Source organism: Natator depressus, chromosome 1, assembly GCF_965152275.1.
Source record: "Natator depressus isolate rNatDep1 chromosome 1, rNatDep2.hap1, whole genome shotgun sequence".
NCBI classification, from domain to species: domain Eukaryota; kingdom Metazoa; phylum Chordata; order Testudines; family Cheloniidae; genus Natator; species Natator depressus.
The window spans coordinates 194,847,154-194,868,901 of record NC_134234.1 but is presented as its reverse complement, the minus strand read 5'-3'; the positions used below and the strand labels follow the sequence as shown (position 1 = coordinate 194,868,901).

Below are 21,748 nucleotides of genomic sequence, written 5' to 3'. Positions count from 1 at the left end.
ACGTATGCCAGATAGAAACCAGCCCAGAATTTGTTACAGTTAAAAGGACAGCATCAACAACCCATACTGCTGACTTTCCCCTCCTAGTAACTAGTTACAATTAACACTTAGATCTGGTCTACACTTAAATTTAGGCTGACACAGTTACAGCATTCAGGAGTGTGAAAAATTGACAACCCTGAGCACCTAGCTAGGCCAACCTAACCCCTGGAGTAGACATAGCTAGGTTGATAGAAGAATGCTTCTGTCAGCCTTACTACTGTTGCATGTGGAGGTGGAGTTCCTACAACAGCAGAAAAACCCCTTCCGTTGCTATAGTCTGTGTCAACCCTATAGGGTTACAGCAGCATAGCTATGCCGCTGTAGCAGCCAAAGTGTAGACATGGCCTTAGACAACTTTAATAGGCTAAAATGAAAAACTTTTCATTTTAATGCATGGGCAACAGCCTAAGCTAGTCAGTTCCCCTTGTTGTTTGTGTGCATCTTTCACCACAATATGAAAATATCTTCAGTAATGGAAAAAATATTTGTAAAACTGCAAAAAATGGGCATTGAGGCCTCGGAGCAACTGTAGCACCTGATGCTACTCTAAACTTTTTTTAAATTGACTATATCTCAAACTGATAGGGCACAATGATTAATAAGTGAAATCAAAACCATAGGTTAAGACACAAAGACTATCACAACTTATTTATTTAAAACCTATCCTTTTGGCTAGATATATGAGGTTTGAGATCCTTTGACAAGTCACCTTAATTTACCTTCATACTGCAAGGAAGGGAACTTTGAGTTTCCTGATTTTGTTTTTAAAAGGAGGATTTACGTCCAAGCATAATCCTCTTTTGATGTACCTTTGTGACTATTTAATTATAGGCACATGCATACACGGAAGCATATGTTTCTGCTAGAGTAAAAAAAATAGTTTTATCTAATCATATCAAAACGATTACATTTGGTTAGTTTGAAAGTTAAACTGAACCTCAGCCTAATCTGTTACTCATATAAGTGTGAACTTCCTTTCAGATGCAACTCCCAATAACTGTTTTTAGGTTTTACCATTGTTCAAACTGACAGGCATAGAAAAATATTACTGTAAGTACACAGAAAACGTAAGTAACAAAAACAGAACAATGTCATTCACGTAGTCTCTGTAGAGATCATCATTTATCTCTTAAACCCATTAACAGCATGCAGGACACTTCTGTATTGATTTCTGATTAAGTCTCTCCAATTGCCATGATATATTTGATAGTGTATAAAGAAAAAGAGTGCAGTTCCACAGAAGATCCCCCCCCCAGTGAGTTATTCCCAGTAAAACAGGCAACATTGCACAATCACTTTGACAGCCTTCCCACTCTGCACAGCTTATATTTTATTAAAATTACATTCAAAAGATAATACCAATCTATTTTTACACTTGAAAATAAAGAGTAGACCACTGTCTTCAAACTCTTTGGTGATAGTAGACATATAATACATTGGACTAAACAGTCATTTGCCTGCACTCTGTAAAATGCCAGTGTTAAATGTCTTGATCCCAAATAATGACTTGTCTGATGTTTTACTTTGGCAGGGATTCCTAAATAAGTGTTTGAAAAAGCAGGACCCCAGTTTCTTCATAGTTATAGAAGTAACATTTGAGGTAATACAGAATTGTGACAGCACCTGTTACAAAGTTTTTTTTCCCATGGGGTTTATAACTCCCATAAAAATGGACTGGGCCAAACTCTGCCATGAGGATAATTTCTCCTGGATAGAGAGATGGATTTACAATACAAATAGTAGAAGGGTCCAAAATACCCCTTTGTACTACTATTGCAAATTGTGATAGGAATTGTTTTGTAAATTTTAACCATCAAATCTATTGTACACTTTTGGAAAGTGCTTTTGGGAAACTAAAGAGAAAAGAGAAATTTAAAACATTAAAAATTGCACTTTATTCTGCATGCAGTCCTCCCTGACACACACCCCCCCAAAACTCAAAAGGTTATAGAGATTTAGTCTATAAAAATGGGTAAACAGAACTAACAGGACAAAAGCCTACTTTAAAAGCACCTTTACATTTGTCTACTGAGTTTACTACTTTATAACAAAGTAAACAGAAGTTAGACTGTTACAAGTTAACATTTGAAACATTTGCCAAGAAGTATATTCTTTTGAGTGCATATTTTAATGAGTTATATGCACATACTACCAGAAGGATAGTTTACACATTAATAGTATCTCATCCCAAAATCCTTCATATGCTATGTGAGACTGGGAACTAAAGGGGGATGGGGAGGCTGAAACTGGTTGAACAAGGAGACTAGTATGAGGAGCTGTGGGGAGGAAAGAGACTTGGATTGGCTGTACAAAGAGACTGAGATGGGAAGCCTGAGGAGTGGAGAATGGGACTGGGTAGGCAAGAAGAATAGGACCAGGAATTCAGAAGTAAAATCAATAGTGCCAGAAGAAACAATTTTGCTTCTCAGAAATGTGAACTGGCCCACATGGGTGTTAACTCTGAAACTTAAAGAAGTCAATTAAAATGATTGGCAAAATAGTTAATGCTGACATTTAAGTACATCCAGCAAATATATGGTAATAAAACAGACATGACAACAAACAAGCACATATGCAATTAAAGCTGGGATAAAATCTGTCAGGAATGTATTCCATATAGGAAGTAAAAACAGGGTTGATTTAAACAAAAAATTGCTCTGAGAACCCATTTTAAAATTTTAACAACTCAAATTGTATGACAAATGTACTTAAAAATTAATTCTTTACTCATAAACTAAGTGCAGTAAGTTGGAGGATACATTGTTATTTACATATGGCAAAGATTTTTATTCTATGCTTTATGTGAAAATCTTAACACAACCTTAACCATGGAGCAGCTAGGCAGCCTTTACAACAAGACTAAATGAAGTTCATAATCCATGTACTACCAATATATGTTATAGAAAGATCCAGTGTTTGAACCATGCCATAAACTTTTCTGCAGTAATTTGTAGGAGAAGGGAGGGAAACACAGGTAAAATCCCAAAATTCAAAACTTAAAGTACATTCACAGCTTCTCTAAACATCTTTAAAGGGTGTTCTTTCATTTTGGTAAATAACCACTTTCCTTGCATGAAGAACTAGATATTTCAAAGATCTCATTTTTGCAGAGTGTAATTTAGCGGTTTGTTGTTGTTTAAACAGTTTATCTCGTTCTTTTTATTTTTAGTTTTCATTTGATTTAGTTGTCCATGGATAGATTTAGCAGAGCACATGTAAACTGCCAGAGAACCACCAGTGATCTGTGCTATTACACTCCCACTAATGAATAACTTTGTGGAACACAATAATTTACTTCTCTACATTTAAACACAAACTGGTTTTGGCTGCTGTCCCACCAGAAAGATTAGTTTTACAGTTGCTTCTTACTACTAAGCCTTCCTCTCTCCTTCCCAAACCCAACTAGCATTATGATCAGCTTTTCTAGACGTCTCTACAAACCTAAAGCAAAAAATAGTTACACTGTCTGAATATGAAAAGGCAGTACTTAGGTAAAATACTTACTGGGTACTAATAGTAATACAAAGGAAAGATTCTTGAGCCTATCACTGGCATCACAGCGTAGCACCACCTTCACAACAAAAATTCATGAGGGTTGTTCGAATTATAGGATTATTTTCAACACACTGACAGAGTGCAGACTAGGGATGTAAAAGGTTAACCGGTTAGCATTAGGCTTACAGTTAACCAGACCTTAACTGTTAACCCCGGTGGCCAGCCTGTCGGATCAGCCCCAGCTTCATCAGCCAGCCAGCCAGAGGGACCCCAGCCCCGGCTGAGCAAGCAGGAACCCAGCCATGGTGGGCCAGATGGACTGGAGTTACTTTTGGCTCAACAGAAGGACTGAATCTAGAATGAAGCTGTTCTGATGCAACAAAATAATTTAACTATTTCAACATGTTATGGTCCAAATATGCACCAAATTAAAGCAATCTTGAACTTTGTGACCAATTACGTTATGATTAATCCGCACCTCGATTTACCACAGATTCTAAAAGAGGAACAATGACAACTGCAATAGTACACAGAGCTCCTTATGTCTGAGCCTTAACTAGCTTCAGAGTGGAAGCAGTGTTAGTCTGTATCAGCAAAAACAACAAGGAGTCCTTGTGGCACCTTAGAGACTAACAAATTTATTTGGGTATAAACTTTCGTGGGCTAGAACCCACTTCATTGGATGCATGGAGTGAAAATACAGGAGCAGGTATAAATACATGAACGGATTGGGGGTTGCTTTACCAAGCGTGAGGTCAGCCTAACAAGTTAAATCAATTAACAGCAGGATACCAAGGGAGGAAAAATAATTTCTGAAGTGGTAAGAGAGTGGCCCATTACAGACAGTTGACAAGAAGGTGTGAGTAACAGTAGGGAGAAATTAGTATTGGGGAAATTAAGTTTAGGTTTTCTAATGACCCAACCACTCCCAGTCTCTATTCAGGCCTAATCTGATGGTATCTTCAAAGTAACCTATCTGAGGAGAAATGGGAACTGCTAAGCAGCAGGGCAAACTAAGCCTGGTCTATGCTAGGAAATTAAGTTGGTATAACTATGTCGCTCAGGGGTGCAAGAAATCCTCCATTAACCTAGCTACCGCCTCTCAGAGAGGTGGATTACCTATGCCGACGGGAGAACCCATCCTGTCTGCATAGGTAGCATCTTCACTGAAACACTATTATGATGCAGCTGCAGTTTTAAGTGTAGACAAGCCCTAAAAAGGCTTGTCCTGTAGTCAAAGGAATATTAAGCTTAAATAAGGGTATGTCAACACTTAAACCGATGCAGCTGCACTGTTGTAGCACTTTAGTGTAGACTCTACCTATTCTGACGAGAGGGATTCTCCTGTTGATGTAGGTACTCCACCTCCCTGAGAGGTGGTAGCTAGGTTGACTGAAGAATTCTTCCATGGACCTAGCACTGTCTATGCCAGAGGTCACCATAGCTATATCTCTCAGGGGTGTGGATTTTTCACACCCCTGAGAGCTGTACCTAGGCCAATTTAAGTTCCCAGTGTAGATCAACCCTAAAACAGGGCAGACACCAGACCTTTGTAGAGGGGTTTACAAGAAAATGAAATGGCACTTCAGAAAATAACTGGGTTTTCAAGTGAACAAAAAAGGAATATAAAAGAATGCAACATGCAAGAAGGTATGAGATCTAGATCAGTGGTTCTCAAGACACGTGGTACATGAACTCATCTAGATATTTGCCTAGTTTTACATCAGGCTACTGAAAAAGCACTAGCGAAGACAGTACAAACCAAAATTTCATACACACAATGACTTTATACTGCTCTATACACTGAAATGAGAGCACAATTTTTTATTCCAATTGATTTATTTTATAATTATATGATAAAAATGAGAAAATAAGTAATTTCTCAGTAAAAGTGTGCTGACACTTTTCTATTTTTATGACTGATTTTGTAAGCAAGTAGTTTTTAAGTAAGGTGAAATTTAGGGTATGCAAGACAAACCAGACTCTTGAAAGGGGTACAGTAGTCTGGAATGGTTGAGAACCACTGATCTAGATTACACCAAGTTACACAACAATCTTCTGCCACCCATAAGCATACATTGCCCATTTCGACTGTATAAATATACTACAGATTCTAATTTGTACATTTGGGATTAAACCTGGACTGATTTCAAAGACAAATCCATGATACAAGAACAAAGCAATACAGTAATTCCAATAATCATTAATTTTTCAGTGAAATTAAAGGCTTGTACATTTAAAGCTTTTTAAAAGATTATGCTACCTCACATGGGTGATAGTCAACCTGTACAATTCAATGCTGCAAGAAGCTAGTGAGTACAATACTGTGGCGGCTGCAGGTAAAAGTGAAATTGTTAATTTTATGACAAAAACATGTATAGCTGTCAAGCTAAGTGTAGCAAAATCTTATGCTTCATAAGCTATTTTTCCACCAGGATCTCAGAAGAAATTCCAGAAAAGCAGCAGTACGGCCAGTCTACTGCTGGCACCACACTGTGTGTTGATAGACTATGCTCATACCTGGGCAGGGCAAATATGATTAACTTTACTCTACCTCTTCTGCAAATTTACCAAATGGTTTCAGTTTCAGGATCTTTTCCCATTACTTTGCAAGGACACCCTTCAAGGAACTATGGATCATGTAGTCGATCAAAACATACGTTTAAAAAACGTGTACAGCTCCAGCAGTAAAATTTCTGTAGCAGAGATATCTGAAAAAGTTTGACATTCTAAAGAGAATCTAATGCTTGCAAATTAGGAGATGCTCGGTATTTTCATAGACTCATCATAGGGTTAGAAGGGACCGCAAGGGTCATCTAGTCTAACCCCATAATCCGCACATTTTCCATACATAAAAGATTTAACTCCTACTTCAAGTAAAAGAGTCAACACAACAATAGCTGCAGAGCCATTTTAGGCCCTCCATATTTAGATGACAAGTGGATTTGAAAACAGTTTTAGACATCAACACTTGGATTCATATTATCTGTGTTCATCATCAAGTGGGTTTGCCATTTAAAGTTTTGACATCTAAGACTTTAAATGACTAAATATATTTGTCAATTATATAATCAGATCAGTAAACAAAAGAATCTATGACAAACACTGCACCAAATGCATTTGTCAATTAGATTGACATTTGTGCTAAAGTGGTCAGCAGTGAAATAGTTGTCATTTAACTAAAATCTAAGAATGGGTTTGACAACCCACTGAGATAATGGGGCAATTCACAACTCAAAAGTATTTTTCCACTGTCTGCATACTTAGGAGAGCAATAGTGTCTTGGTTTGAACTTCTATATTTTAAATTTTTTTTTTATAACAAAGAGATAGAAATAGTTTTTTTTTCTAAATGAAGGCTTAAGATCTACACTAGGGGAACTTTTATACTGATATAACTGCATCTACACTGGTGCTTTTACCAGCATAACTATGTTAGAGAAAACCCCACACCATCAATCAACATAGCTATCATGGCAAAGCTTTCTAATGCAGACCTGCCTTCAGCTGCTGGAGAGTCCTTTTGATGATGAAAATACTGTACAATAATCACAATGTAAATAAAAACAGTTATGGCTAATGTAAATAAATCAAAATTTAACACTAAGAAACTTACAAACTAGTCCACATCTTACATTTTGCTATAATTTAGAAATCAATTTTCAAATGTGAAAATTCAGGAATTTGCTAGAGAAAAAAAAAAGTGCAATTTAAAAAAGATCACAACCAACGAACTCACTGATTTACTTGAAAATTCTGAACGTGTATTCTGCACACAGTCAATGTAAGTTTGGAGATCCTACCTACTCATGCATATAGATTTAATCTCTGCTTTGAATGCAAATCTCAATAACTGACTATGGATCAGATATGCTGGCTTCATATTTAAAGAAAATAAGATTTTGCTCCTGATCCTGCGCTCATTTCTACTCTGTTCTACCCAGCACTTCAGAATAAGATGAGTCCCCAAACCAGAGTCAACAGCTACAATTTCCCTTTGCATCTTAGTCTCAGAAGCAATTTGGATATACATATTTATGGAGCAATAATATATTTCCAGATCCAATTACTTGTAGATAATGCATACTGCATGATGGGATTCTCCAAATCACACTCATATTCCTTCTCAAAACTGAGTTATCAGCACTGGGAAGCAGCCAAATTAGTGTTTCATAACAAGCCACTCAAAAGACCAAATAAGTAAAGGAAACATGAATAACTAAACAAGCAAAGGAGTCCTGAAAACTAAAAGCTGACCATTTAAGTTAATAAACTAAACATGAAAGCTAGCTGTACACTGATACTAGGTAACAGTGCCAAGTTAAGGCAGGATGATGCAGACTAGTTATGCCCGTCTCAGAACCACTCAAACCCCCCTCGCCCCAGCCAAGAACATAAAGACCGCCACACCAGACTGGACACAGTGTCCACCCCCAAAATAAGGGGCCAAGTCTCTTCTCACACCAGTGTAAACCCACTGCTTTCAGCGTGTTACTCCGCACTGACACCAGCGGGAAAAAGGCTAAGTCCACACTACAAATTACTTCAGTATAAATTACATCACTTGGGGTTGTGAATAATCCACACCCCTGAGCAATGTGAGTTGTAACAACCTAAGCACCAGTGTGGACAGTGCTGGGTCAGTGAAAGAGCTTCTCCCACCGACGAAGCTACCGCCTCTCGAAGAGGCAGGAGTTACTGTGGCTACAGCTGTGACACTGTAGCACTTGTGGTGGAGATGCTCTAAGAGATGATGGGAGATGGTTTAATAACTCCTGCCTCTGCGATAGCTAAAATGCTGACAACACCAGCACTTAGGTTTTGTAACTTAGGCCTTGTCTACACTATGAGGGAAGATCGATCTAAGTTATGCAACTTCAGCTATGTGAATAATGTAGCTGAAGTCATCGTACTTAGATCTACTTACGGCGGGGTCCACACTACGCGATGTCGACTGGAGACTCTCTCCCGTCGACTCCCCCTCCACTTCAAGTGGAAAACAGGAGTCGCCGGGAGAGCGACTGGCAGTCGGTTTAGTGGGTCTATCGACCGCAGATGCATCGGTGAGTGCAGACAAGGCCTTACATCACTCAGGCGTACGGATTATTCACATCCCTGAACCATGTAAATTATACCAAAGTAACCTCTGGTGAAGACAAGGTCTAAACCGATGGGAGAGCTCCCTACCCTGCGCTCAGTGTCTTTACCAGACGCTACTGCAGAGCGAAGTCGCTCCCTCACCCCAGCCCGGGGGGGGCAGGCGTCAGGCTGGTGCCGACAGACAGGCGGACTCGCCCATTCGCCCCCTCAGGCCACGCGCTTTGCTCTGCCAAAAAAACACGAGCGTAAAAACCGGTTCCAGGAGCGAGGCCAACTCCCAGGGCGGCTCCTCACCCCGCCCGGGCTGCTCGGCGGAGAGCGGGCCTGGGCGCCGCGGAACCCGCGGGGGGACCGGGACTGCGACCCCGGCCCGGCCCCGCGCCCCTCCCCCTGCGGCCGGGGCCCCGCGCCCCGCCCCCCTCACCATCTCCTCGTGCCCGGGCCCGTCGGGCTGGCTGCCCCCGGGGGCGGCGGGGCCCGGGCTGGCTCTTCCCTCCGGCGTCTTCCTCTCGCTCGGGCCCTTCCCGCGCGCCGGGCGCCGCCGCCGCCCCCACAGGTAGAGCGCGCCGGCCCCGAGCAGCAGCGGCGCCCCCAGCGCCAGCGCCACCTGCCAGCGCGACAGCCCCGAGCCGCCGCCGCCTCCCCCCGCTGCTGCAGCGGCCTCCACGGGCTTCGAGGCGGCCATGATCCCCGCTCCGCTCGCAGCGCCAGCCGGGGGGGGATGGAGGGAGCAGAGCGAAGGGTCACCGGAAACCCGCGGCATGCCGGGAAAGGGTCAGGGGGAAGCACTTCCATGCGCCGCGCGGCCGGGCTCGCCCGCAGACAAGGGGCGGCGGCGCCACCTGCCGGCGGAGAGGGGTAAGCGCAGTCCCCGCCCCCTCCCCTGGGCTCAGACACGGAAGCGGCGGCGCCACCTGCCGGCGGAGAGGGGTAAGTGCAGTGGTTCCCTCTTAGGAGCTCAGCGGGGAGAGCAGGGAGCCCGCGGCTCCTGCTAGCATGAGTGCATCCTACAGGGGAAGGCGGATCCTCCCATCCCAGTTAATGCACCAAGGCAGGGTGAGAACACAAGCTGCTGGGCGTGGATGCTAACACAGTGTGGCTAGCTCCAACCGCCCAAAAATTAGAGTCTGGCCCCCCAAACTCAGGAGGTTTTCTTAAAAACAATGAGTGCTGGGTCCTGTTTATTTGCCTTCTGTCTTTTGAGCCTTTAGGGTTCACCTTTCTCTGCGCTGCCCTGAGCACTAGAAACTGACTGGATTGTTGTTGTTTTTCAATGAAAGCAGAGGTTCTTCTGAAATCACATGACTCCAGGACCTGGGACTTTCAGGCAAATCCCAAATATCACAAGATGTGTGATAAAATCACAAGAATTGCCAACCTTGTGCAGTGAGACTTCAGTTGTATTGGGATAGATCCTGAAAGGTGCTGAGCGATTCCCACTCCTATTGAAGTCAAAGGGGCCATTTTTCACATCCTTAATTTTAACTCATATGGGGTCAATGGGGCTGTTTAATGATAAAAGTTAAGCATATGAGGTAACCCCAAATATCAAAACAAATCATGATTCAGTTATCAAAATTCATAGGATTGTCTTAAACAACAATAAATTGTGGTGGTGGGGGGATATTATTTGCCTTCTAACTTTTGAGCCTTTATGATACACTCTGATCCCATTTTCAAACTATTCTCTACAACCGTAGAGGATGGAAACTCACTTTTTCCTTAAATAAAAGCTGTGTTGCTCCTGTATTTATATAACGTTATATAACTCAGAGGTTCAGCCCTAATTTACGTCACTGGTGTGAGGTCCATCAGGGACCAGACACCATTGAAGGATCAGAGGTCTGAGAGTCTACTCTGCCATGCCCTCTCCCCAACCCCAATTACAACCAGCCCTGCCGCACCTCTCCTTCTTCTTACGGCTGGACCATGGCTGGCATAGGAGACAGTTCTGGCATCTCCACCAGCTTTACACTAGCAGAGAGTTCCCTAGCTCATGAGGGAATTCTCCACTGGCCTTACCAGGCATTTTATGGCAACTTTGCACTGCTTACCTAGCACAGAGACGTTTTAGCAAACTGGAGAAGCTGGCCCTCCAATTTGTGCTCGGAGAAATCACTTACAAAAATTGTTCCGAGCTTTTCAGCAGCCCCTTCCCCAACTAGTTCCTATCTCCAAACAACAAAAAGAGAAAGAAAATTAATCACTGCAGCTATTTTTTTTTGCATGGCACCTTCTGTGACATACTGTACCCCCTGTACCCACCTATTCAACACTGTTATATGATTATGATATGTTTTGTACAGAGTATGCCTTGTGAGGTATCATTTGGAAAGTTATAATCTGTTGCGCATTACTATCCTGTTGAAATGCATGTATCCTCATCGTATATGAAGTTATGAGATTTTGCTATATGTTGGTTACTGAAATAGGTTGAGAATCTGGGAAATGCCCACAGATTAGCTCCTCAGAGATAACAGAAAAGTGACCAACATGCAGCCAGGTGTTAAGCGACCATCACCAGCTATTCTCGAGCAGCAGAGTTGCAAACAAAGACAGTTGCTTGAGCATGTACACTATCGGGGCAGCCTAATCCCATGACACAGCATAGATTTTTCTAGCACCTGGAGAAAAGTATAAATGAGGGACAGTGATATCGCTTTCTCCTCCCCCATCTGTATACCTGGAAGCAAGATTGTTTGGAAGATAAAGAGATGTCTCCTTGAACTGGGGGAAAGGGATGGACCTAACTAGAAAGCTGTCTAGTTAATATGAACTGTGAACTGAAAACTGCCTGCAACATCCAGTAAGATGAGAAAAACTGTTTGATTGAAATCTTGCTTAGCCTGATAAAGTTTAGGATTTAGAATGCATGTTTATTTTTTATTTCTTATGTAATCAAGTCTGACCTTTATGCCTACTACTTCTAATCACTTAAACTCTATCTTTCTTTAGTTAATAAACTTATTTTGATGTTTAGTCTAAACTAGTGAGTTTGTTTTAAGTGCTTGGGGGATCTGCCGAGATTACAGAGGCTGGGGCATGCCCAGTACCCTTTGAAGAAGTGGCAAACTAATAAATGGGCTTACATTGATCTGGGGTGTAAGGCTGGGGTTGTGGGAATTTGCTGGTGTCTCCCTATATACAGTTCATGAGTGGCTTGGGAGAGCCTTTATGCAACTTAGCTGGGTATGCCTGTGCACACCGATAACTGAGTGAACAGAGCCTGGAGGGGTTTGCAGTTCACTGGCATAGCAGTGTAAGAGACAGTCTGGGCAGGAGAGTTAAAGCGGACACAGGGGTTCTACAGTCTGGATTGCACTCCAGGGTATGTCACACCTTCCCCTGAGAAAGGTGCTATTGGGGCTGCCATTGACTTGAAAGGAGCACTCACCTGAAAAGAAAAGTTTGTTGCTGATGCTGTTGATTCTGCATGTTCGATGAAAGAACTCAATGGAGGGAGAAAAGGGGGTTTGATTGTTACTGCTTCTTTCTTGTCTAAAGCATTCAATGGAGGAAGAAAAACCTTTGTGGTCGAGGAGGAGGAGAAAAAGGAGGAAGAAGCTTCCTTGTCTGGAGCTCTTAATGGAGGGAGGGGAGCAGATGCCATAGATGATGATGATGCTGGTGATTGCTTGCTTGACACTCTCAGAGGTGGGAGAGGACCATTGGTCATGGATGATGATGGTACGTCCCTGCTTGGAGGTCTGACTGGAGGGAGTGGAAAGTTTGCCGTTGCTGCTTCCGCTTGCTTACCTGGAGCACTCACCTAAGGGTAAATAGAAAAGTTTGCTCTGTTATTATTTTTTGCTCAGCTGTACTAAGCATTTTGCACCCTGCAGGTAACTTGTTGGCTTTCTTTATAGTTGGGAGAGAAATGAGCTATTTAAAGAACTTTGATCATTATTCCAAACAAAAGTGCCAACGATTACAAAGATCAAAGTATCAAGTATCAGAGGGGTAGCTGTGTTAGTCTGGATCTGTAAAAGCGGCAACAAGTCCTGTAGCACCTTATAGACTAACAGTCGTATTGGAGCATAAGCTTTTCTGGGTGAATACCCACTTCTCCAGATGCATGTAGTGGAAATTTCCAGAGGCAGGTATAAATATGCAAGCAAGAATCAGGCTAGGGATAACGAGGTTAGCTCAGTCAGGGAGGATGAGGCCCTCTTCTAGCAGTTGAGGTGTGAACCCGAGGGAGGAGAAACTGCTTTTGCAGTTGGCTAGCCATTCACAGTCTTTGTTTAATCCTGAGCTGATGGTGTCAAATTTGCAAATGAACTGAAGCTCAGCAGTTTCTCTTTGAAGTCTGGTCCTGAAGTTTTTTTGCTGCAGGATGGCTACCTTTAAATCTGCTATTGTGTGTCCAAAAAAATCAAAGTATGTTAAGGTTGCAAAGTGAAACACCTGAAAGTCAGGTGACACCAAAATGAAGGTTGCACATGCAACCGTTATTCTGCCCCTTTGTGCTGATGTGTTATGACACTTATTGACATGATCACCATGACAGGGTATTTATTACCCCTCTCTGTTTTTTCCCTGACCAGGTTGCAGTAACCACTGTTTCTTTTCTTCTCCATTCTTTTCTTTCCTACCAAAACATTGGTCAACATACTCCTGCTCTGTCTTTCCCTTAGTGATTCTGTAGACAAGAAAACTGACTGGACTCTCACTGAAAAGGAGTCAGTTCCCCTTTAGAAGCTGGCACTAAACACCTTGAACCAAATATGCACTGGCATATAGCCATAAAACAATATTAGTTGCCAACTCATGGTGCGCTTGAGCAGCACAGAATTCGCTCCTTACCTCCCCGCTCCCCAGTACATGCAGAGAGATCCCTGTGGTAGGCAGAGAAGGATTTAGATTGATTTCTCCCTCCTCATAATGAGAAAAGCAGATGCCTGAGACCGAGATGCCAAGGGTTGGCTGTGCTTAAGAGAGAGATTTACAGACCCAAAGAGTGAGATTCAAGACCAAAGAGTGAGACTTTCCAGGTGGTGTGTTAGGTCATTGCTTAAGACAGGGGCTCTCATCTTTGGTCCTTGGCGACATCCAATAGTCCGGGTTTGTAATTCAACCAGCACTTAATAGTTTGTTTTAAAATGTACACAGCTTAATATTGCATATGAAACACTTAAATGTCCTAGTTCATATTAGTCTAGAGCACGTGGGAATTCTGTATGCAATGCAAACCAGTGGATTTTAATAAAAACAATTATTCGCCGGTTGGAGCAAAAACCTGGAGGGTTGGAGATCTGTGAGGACCAGAACTAATAACCCCTGGTTTAGGCACAAAGTCAGTGGACAGAACAAGAGATATATTCAAAAATAAACTGTTTTTATATAAACTTAACAAAAAAGAAAACATTATTTTGCATATCACCTTGTCTTAGTGTCTTTACAGTACAAATATTATTTGGTTTATATATTATTGCTCATATTATATTTACAGGAAACTAAAATAATCAGATTCCAAAATAAATTAATTAAAATAAAACACAACCAAACAACACATTCAATTAATATAAAAATAAATAAAATAATTAAATTGAATTTAATTAATTTGAAGCTAAAAACCATAGAAAAAGGACTCAGATTCCACATTTCTTTTAATATCTAATTTGGTGTCGCATTTTATTCATGTGCTTTGTTATATTGTATGTGGCCCTCCTTTGTTATTTTTATAACTTCTTTTGGTAGCTCAAACTCGAAACGTGGCTCAGGATTTGCCAGCTTTACTTGGATAATAGAGGACAGTGTCCAGTCTAGTCCAAGATTTGGTCTAAATGGTGTCTTATTCTTTTGAACAAGACTGAACCCATTCCCCGCTCCCGCATTTGAGTGGGGTAAAATTAAAATGTCTAGCAACCCTGGACAGTAATGGGAAATTGAGAAGACCACTAGTGCTTTTGACATTTCTAAGATATGCCCATACAGTGTCCATCCTGCATTGCACAGTAGCGTTATCTGGGTCAGTCTGTCGTGTTGTGTCATCCCAGACACCAGCGGTCTCCAACCTTTTTACACACAAGATCACTTTTTTAATTTAAGATGAACCCAGGATCTACCGTGCCCCTTCCCTGAGGCCCCACCCACTACATTCCCCCCTCCCTCCATCGCTCGCTTTCCCCCACCCTCACTCACTTTCACCAGGCAAGGGCAGGGAATTGGGGTGGGGGAGGGGGTACAGGCTCTTGGCCGGGGCCGAGAGGTTCAGAGTGTGGAAAGGGGCCCTGAGCTGAGCCTGGGGCAGGGGTGTGGGCTCTGGGAGGGAGTTTGGGTGCAGGAAGGGGCTCCAGGCTGGGGCAGGGGATTGGGGTGCAGGAGGGGGGGAGGGGTGTGGGCTCTGGGAGGGAGTTTGGGTGCAGGAGGGGCTCCGGGCTGGGGTGCAGGAGGGGGTGTGAGGTGTTGGCTCCAGCCGGGAGGCGTTTACCACAGGGAGCTCCTGGTCAGCAGTGCAGTGGGGATATGGCAGGCTCCCTGCCTGCCCTGGCCCCGCACCACTCCCGGAAGTGTCTGGCATGTCTCTGCGGGCCCTGGGAGGGCAGAGGCAGCCACACACGCTGCCACTGCCCCCGCTCCCCAGCACCGACTCTGTAGCTCCCATTGGCTGGGAACTGCGGCCAATGGGAGCCGAGGGGACGGTGCTTGTGGGCGCAGGCAGCGCGCAGAGACCTTCCCCCAGGGCTGCTAACACGGAGACCTCCCCCTGGGGACCACAACCGCCGCCCCCGCATTGGCCACAGTTCCCAGCGAATGGGAGTTTCAGAGTCGGCGCTGGGGGGGGGCGGGGGCGGGTGGGGGCAGCAGCAGGGCGTGCAGCTGTCTCCCCCCTTTCCCCTGGGGCCGCAGAGACATGCCAACCGCTTCCAGGAGTGGCATGGGGCCAGGGCAGGCAGGGAGCCTGCCATAGCCCCACTGCACCACCGGACTTTTAGCACCAGAAATCGCGATCAACTGGCAGAGGCTCCAGGATCAACCAGTCGATCGCGATCTACCAGTTGCTGACCACTGCCATACACGCTGAGGGATATTTGATTTCTGCAGCAACTGGTAATCAACAAACTCCTGTTACAACTTCTCTATCTCAGGTGGAGAGAGACTGAACATGAGCTGCTTTCTGCCAACAAAGTGTTCAACATATTTAGAAGTGCAGTTTTCCTTCATATCAAAATTCAGAAATGCTGCCATCTTTAACATTTCATCATTCAAAGATAGCTTCTCCCGTGCATACTTGGCACGGGCGTAGAATGCTCTGGCTGCACAAAATAATTTCTGCTTTGCAATTCGGGGCGCCATTTCAGATTTTGGCATGGGGGCACAACTTTAACCGTGATTCGTGGGCCTACTTAGACACTTGAAAACTATTTTTTTGGCAGATAACTTAGCAATTAGCTGACAGGAGCACTGTATCTAATTTGTATATACAAGAAAGAAAATTAAATAAATATTAGACCCACTCAGCTCTAATACTAACGTGTTCTGACATCTTGTGGTAAGTCACTTAAGGGACACTGGTTAGTTTTAAAATTTTAATGTATATTCTTACTTTGTTACTAATTCTGCAGAGAGAGAGACCCCGTCAGGACTCCTGGGTTCTATCCCAGCTCTGGGAGGGGAGTGGGATCTAGTCGGGCACAGCACGGGGGAAGATATATCCCAGTTCTATATAAGAACATCAGAATGGCCATACTGGGTAAAACCAGTGGTGCATCTAGCCCAGTATCCTTTCTTCCAACAGTGGCCAATACCAGGTGCTTCACAGGGAATGGACAGAACAGGGCAATCATCAAGTGATTCATCCCCTGTCACCCACTCCCAGCTTCTGGCAAACAGAGGCTAGGGACATGCAGAACATGGTGCTGGATCCTTGCTCACCCTAGCTAACAGTCATTGATGGACCTATCCTCCATGCACATATCTAGTTCTTATTAGAACCCTGTTATAGTTTTGGCTTTGACAACATCCCCTGGCAAAGAGTCTCACAGGTTGACTGTGAAGAAAAGCTTTCTTTTGTTTGTTTTAAATCTGCTGCCTATTAATTTCATTGGGTGACCCCTAGCTCTTGTGTTATGTGAAGGAGTACATAACACTTCCTTATTTACTTTCTCCACACCAGTCAAGATTTTATAGACCTCAACCATATCCCCCCTTAGTCGTCTCTTTTCCAAAGTCCCAGTCTTTTTAATCTCTCCTCATACGGAAGCTGTTCCATACCCTTAATCATTTCTGTTTCCCTTCTCTGTACCTTTTCCAATTCCAATATATCTTTTTTGAGCAGGGGCGACCAGATCTGCACATAGTATTCAAGATGTGGGCATACCATGGATTTATATAGAGGCAATATGATATTTTCTTATTATCTAACCCTTTCCTAATGATTCCCAACAGTCTGTTAGCTTTTTTGACTGCCGCAAAAAACAGATGTTTTCAGAGAACTATCCACAATTATTCCAAGATCTCTTTCTTGATGTGTAACAGCTAATTTAGACCCCCATCATTTTATATGTATATTTGGGATTATGTTTTGCCATGTGCATTATTTTGTATTTATCAGCATTGAATTTCATCTGCCATTTTTTGGCCAGTCACGCAGTTTTGTGAGATACCTTGTAGCTCTTCACAGTCTGCTTTGGACTTAACTATCCTGAGTAATTTTGTATCATCTGCATATTTTGCAACCTCACTGTTTACCAGGTCATTTATGAATATGTTGGACAGTGTTGATCCCAGTACAGATCCCTGGGGGACACCACTATTTACCTCTCTCCATTCTCATTATTTATTCCTACCCTTTGTTTCCTATCTTTTAACTGGAGTGCCTGGCAATGCTTTCAGGATCATCTAAGGATCCTTAACTTAATTTAATGACAAGCCTTTTGTTATCTTAATCACCTGGCCTCTGCTTATAACAAACTCCCAAAGGCAGAAGCTGGGAGCAGCACAGAACTCATCACATATCACACTCAAGCTGTGTTGCAGTTAAGAGCGCTGTCTGGGGCTGAGTGTGCGCTGTGAGCGGATCTCAGGTACAAAAATCGGGGTGGGGGGGGAGAGCTAGAGCCTCCCCTGCCCCCCAATGGTGCCCCTGTTTGCAAGAGGACTACTATCTTCCAACTTCTGTTTTGTGAGCAAACCTACAAACAGACGTGTCTCAAAGCTGATTGTCAGAATTAGCAAAGTCTGCATCTGTAAACGAGACAGCATTTTTGATCACTTGTGCCTGAATAAACTTTCCGAGAAGTTTTCTCACAAAAGTAGAAAGCAACCCATCTACCATGTATATATAAGGATCTTCCCTCTGCAGAAACTTGTTAGTGGTGCTAAACACTGGGAGGATGGTAGGACCCTGGTAAAAGAACAAATAAACCTCTGTCATAGATCCCTGAAAGCAGGGGCGGCAGGTTTGTATGATTTTTGGTGGTGCCCAGAATGGGTCCAAGTCCCGCTCCCCCACACACACCTGCCTACGGCTCTGGGAGGGAGTTTGGGTGCGGGAGAGGGTTTGGGGTGCAGGCTCTGGGTGGAAGTTTGGGTGCGGGAGGGGTGCTGGCTCTGGGAGGGAGTTTGGGTGCTGGGTACGGGCTCTGGGCTGGGACAGGGGGTTGGGGTGTCAGAGGGGATGTGGGAGGGGGTTTGGGGTGCTGGGTGTGGGAGGGGGTTTGGGTTTTCAACATCACAGACATGACAGAACTCCTCCAGGAATGACTGTCATTTTGTTCTTTTGTCAAAGTAATGGTAGCAATCAATACATAGATCTTTAACATCAAATTCTGACACTTTAGAAAACTGTGTAGCACCAGCACAGCGGTATTGTGGATGAGGTGGCATGGACATCCCATGAAATACACACATGCATTCTTATTTCGAAGCAGTGTCTTAACTGAATTATTCGTACCCATGTTTACACTGGCATTGTCTAAGAAAATCCAACACCGTTATCCCATGGTATCTCATGTGATGTCATTCTCCCATCAGTTTTGGAAAAGATTTATTTTCCAGTGGCTGTATGAATACCAGTAGTGAGGCATAAGTCAAGTAACTGTGTTGTCACAAGATGTTTCTGGATATCAAAAATCCTCACTGTCAGTGGATTCATTTTTTCTAAGTTTTTGTCATATTAGAGCCATCAACAGAAAGAGAAAAGGCTTCAGTCTTTGTCTCACAAGAAACTCTTGGAAATAGGCAGTAATGGCACCATTCAACATACATGTTGACTTGGTTCTTACAGATGCATAATACTGAGCAATCTGGCTGTCAGAAAAGATATCTTTAAACGGGGGGCTCAGGTTGTCTGCGGTTGCAAAAGGAATAGTGTGCTGTGCAAGCAGAGTTGTAACTTTCATTTTTCATTTTTGCATGTGTCACCTAGGGAAAAAACATTTATATTTTGTACATAAAAAGGTGTAATCTATAACAAATTGAATATTTTATCAAAGTTAATATCAAAATGGGAAATTAATAGACAAAATACATCCAAACAGTATAACCAAATTTTCACAAGCATATATGTTAATGATATGATACACATAGTGAGTGGATTTTTTATGTGATATAAGGATTGCAAATTTGTGTCTGGGTAACTTTGTCTGTGTAACATACGGTATTTTAATAATCCTGTTGCCATGGATAAAGGCATCAGCTCAATGAATTAATAAATATTTAACCATCATCAGGACACATGGAAAACCAAAAATCTTGGACCCAATAAAAATTAATTCATAAAAACAATCAAAATTTTCTGAAAGAACATTGCAAACAGAGTTTCTGACAAAGTACTAGGAATAAATTACTGTACTACAAAAAAACCCCAAGTCAGCAAGCAAATTATTTCTGGGGAACTCAAGTGCCCCGAAGAGAATTATTAGTATTATTACTATTATTAACAACAACAATAATAATTAATAATAACAACAAATCATAATTATTAAACATATTTGACTTACTTTATCAGTGAGGCAATTCGCCACAGGTACAAAAAGAATTTGTAGTTGTGAACACACTGCCGTGCTATTTATGTATTTTGTTTTCCAGATGACGAGTTACATCTTTTTCTCCTTGATGGCCACAGGACAGCTCTGGGGTGACACAGCGCACATTTAAAAAGAGAAGTCTTGCCTGCTACTGGGACAGTGAAGGGCCATGAATTTGTCCAGTGTGGTTTAAATTTTGAACTGTATTTGCAGAACCTGAAAACTTTTGTTCAAGTGCTGCTTGTTTTTTGGGTGAACTCATATTTTTTTGACCGTCAAGTATTCACACACACGAGCCTGCCACCGCCCTGGATAGCCTCCTCTCCTGTATAGAACAAGGGCCAGTAGTTTCCATGGCTATCACAGTACACAAGCTTGGAAAGCAGCTTTCCAAGCACGAAACCCTGTGCCTGAGGCCCCGGCTGCATTGTTGTCTCTTTCAGTGCCTGAATAAAAATATTTTAAATCTTTATATATTTACTCAGAATGAGTGAGATAAGCTTAGGGAAGTATGTGAGATTGAGATAGCATGTTAATGAATGAGCCTTGACATGTCTCCTGAGAGATCCAAGTATGCAAATAAATATGCTGATGGTATATAGTTCTTAGTGTGAGTCGTTCAAACTCAAAAGTCCAATTCAGGAGGTTTGAGGTAGTTTGATATTTTTTTCCCAGTAACCCATAGGCCCCATCAATACTAGGCCAAAAGGCACCGCAGCCAACTCTTGGTTGCCATCACTCACACTTGTGATGCCTTTGGAAGGCTTTGCATCCACACAATGAACCAGTGTAGTCTATAACCCACATGTAGATGGAAAGGCACAGATGTTGCAAATATATTCATTCCTCTGGTCCTTCAAATTCTATCTCAAAATACAGCACCTTGCCTTTCTATCTAAGGCCCCTCATCACCAAAGTATCTGAGCACCTCTTTAATTTATTTATCCTCACAACACTCCCGTGAGGTAGGGAAGTGCAATTATCCCCCTTGTACAGACAGGGAAATGAGACACAGACAGGAGTAACTTGCCCAAGGTCACCCAAGATGTCTGTGGTGGAACAGTGAATCAAATCCAGGTCTCCCAAGTCCTAGACTAATGCCCTAAGCAGTGGACCATGTAGCCACTCTGACTCAGAGTCCCACAGCAGTCTCTGCCCCTAGTTCCCCACTGGACAATTCCACAGGGAGTCTCTAGGGCCTGATTCTCCATTGTTCTGCATCTTGTGCAGCCCTTTACACCAGTGCAAAGGGAATGTAAAATGCTACCAAATCAGAATGGCAGCTTGTGTTTTAAACCCACCTTTTGCTCAGTTTGAACTGCTGTAAATGACTACACAAGGTCCAGGGCAACACAGAATCAGGCCCACAGGGCCCAGCAATTGTTCTGCCCCATCTGGGGAGGCAGCTTTGGCCTTCAAACAGTTCTGTCACCGCAGAGATCCTTTTACTGGCACTTGCAATTCCTTTGTCAGACTTCATTCCTATACACGCCTCTAGCACAAGGGCATCCCATGGCAGATTTGCCTACAGTTAACATGTGCGCCAGCGACTGGTACTCAGTACAGTATTTGAAGACAGCATGCTACACTCCCAGGTAGAGCGAGACTGTGGTTTTGGGCCGATCTCTCTGTAGAAGCTGAAACTCACCCCAGAGCAGAAGGACCACACATGGTCCTTGCACCATTTGAGCCCTTGAGTAGTAGCCATTTAGAATGGATGGATGCAGTGCCACTGTTTGTGCTCTGTAGGCTCAGTCCCCGCTTGCCAGGAGCGCAGTGAACATGGGGACTGTGCTTGGCCCAGGGCTCAAGTGGGCAGGTTAATGCTCTTTGCACCCTTGCCCTTCATTTATTTGTGCACTGGAGCAGTACTAAGCCCATTCTAGCCCTGATTGTGGGAGATGAAGTGACCTTGGTGAAAGGTGAGTGATCTGGCCTTAGACTCTAAGATTCTGTGAACCAATGTCACTTCATGTTGTCTGACATTGCTCCCCCACAATAGATCATAAAAAAGATGTCTCGGAAGAGCCCTGCTTCCTGCTAGGCAGGGAATATTTTTTAATACCAGCTGGAAGAACAGAGCCACAAGTTATTTCATAAAGTCAGTTAAGCCTCAATAAACAGCTGTGCCAGTTTCTG

At 43.1% G+C, this 21,748-nt stretch overlaps 1 protein-coding gene and 1 long non-coding RNA gene across 2 annotated transcripts in view; one reads left to right on the top strand and one right to left on the bottom strand.

Annotated features, from left to right (window-relative positions):
• Positions 1-9,336, bottom strand: part of TOMM70 (translocase of outer mitochondrial membrane 70) — a 32,752-nt gene extending 23,416 nt beyond the window's left edge. The window contains exon 1 of the mRNA XM_074973328.1: positions 9,061-9,336. Within this exon, the coding sequence (XP_074829429.1) occupies positions 9,061-9,321 (261 nt within the window). The 5' untranslated portion in view covers positions 9,322-9,336. The remainder of the gene's footprint in view (positions 1-9,060) is intronic.
• Positions 9,236-19,946, top strand: LOC141999683 (uncharacterized). The gene is made up of 3 exons (XR_012642058.1): positions 9,236-9,566; positions 12,141-12,411; positions 19,671-19,946. It is a non-coding gene; the product is annotated as an uncharacterized LOC141999683 (long non-coding RNA).
• The last annotated feature ends 1,802 nt before the right edge of the window (positions 19,947-21,748 follow it).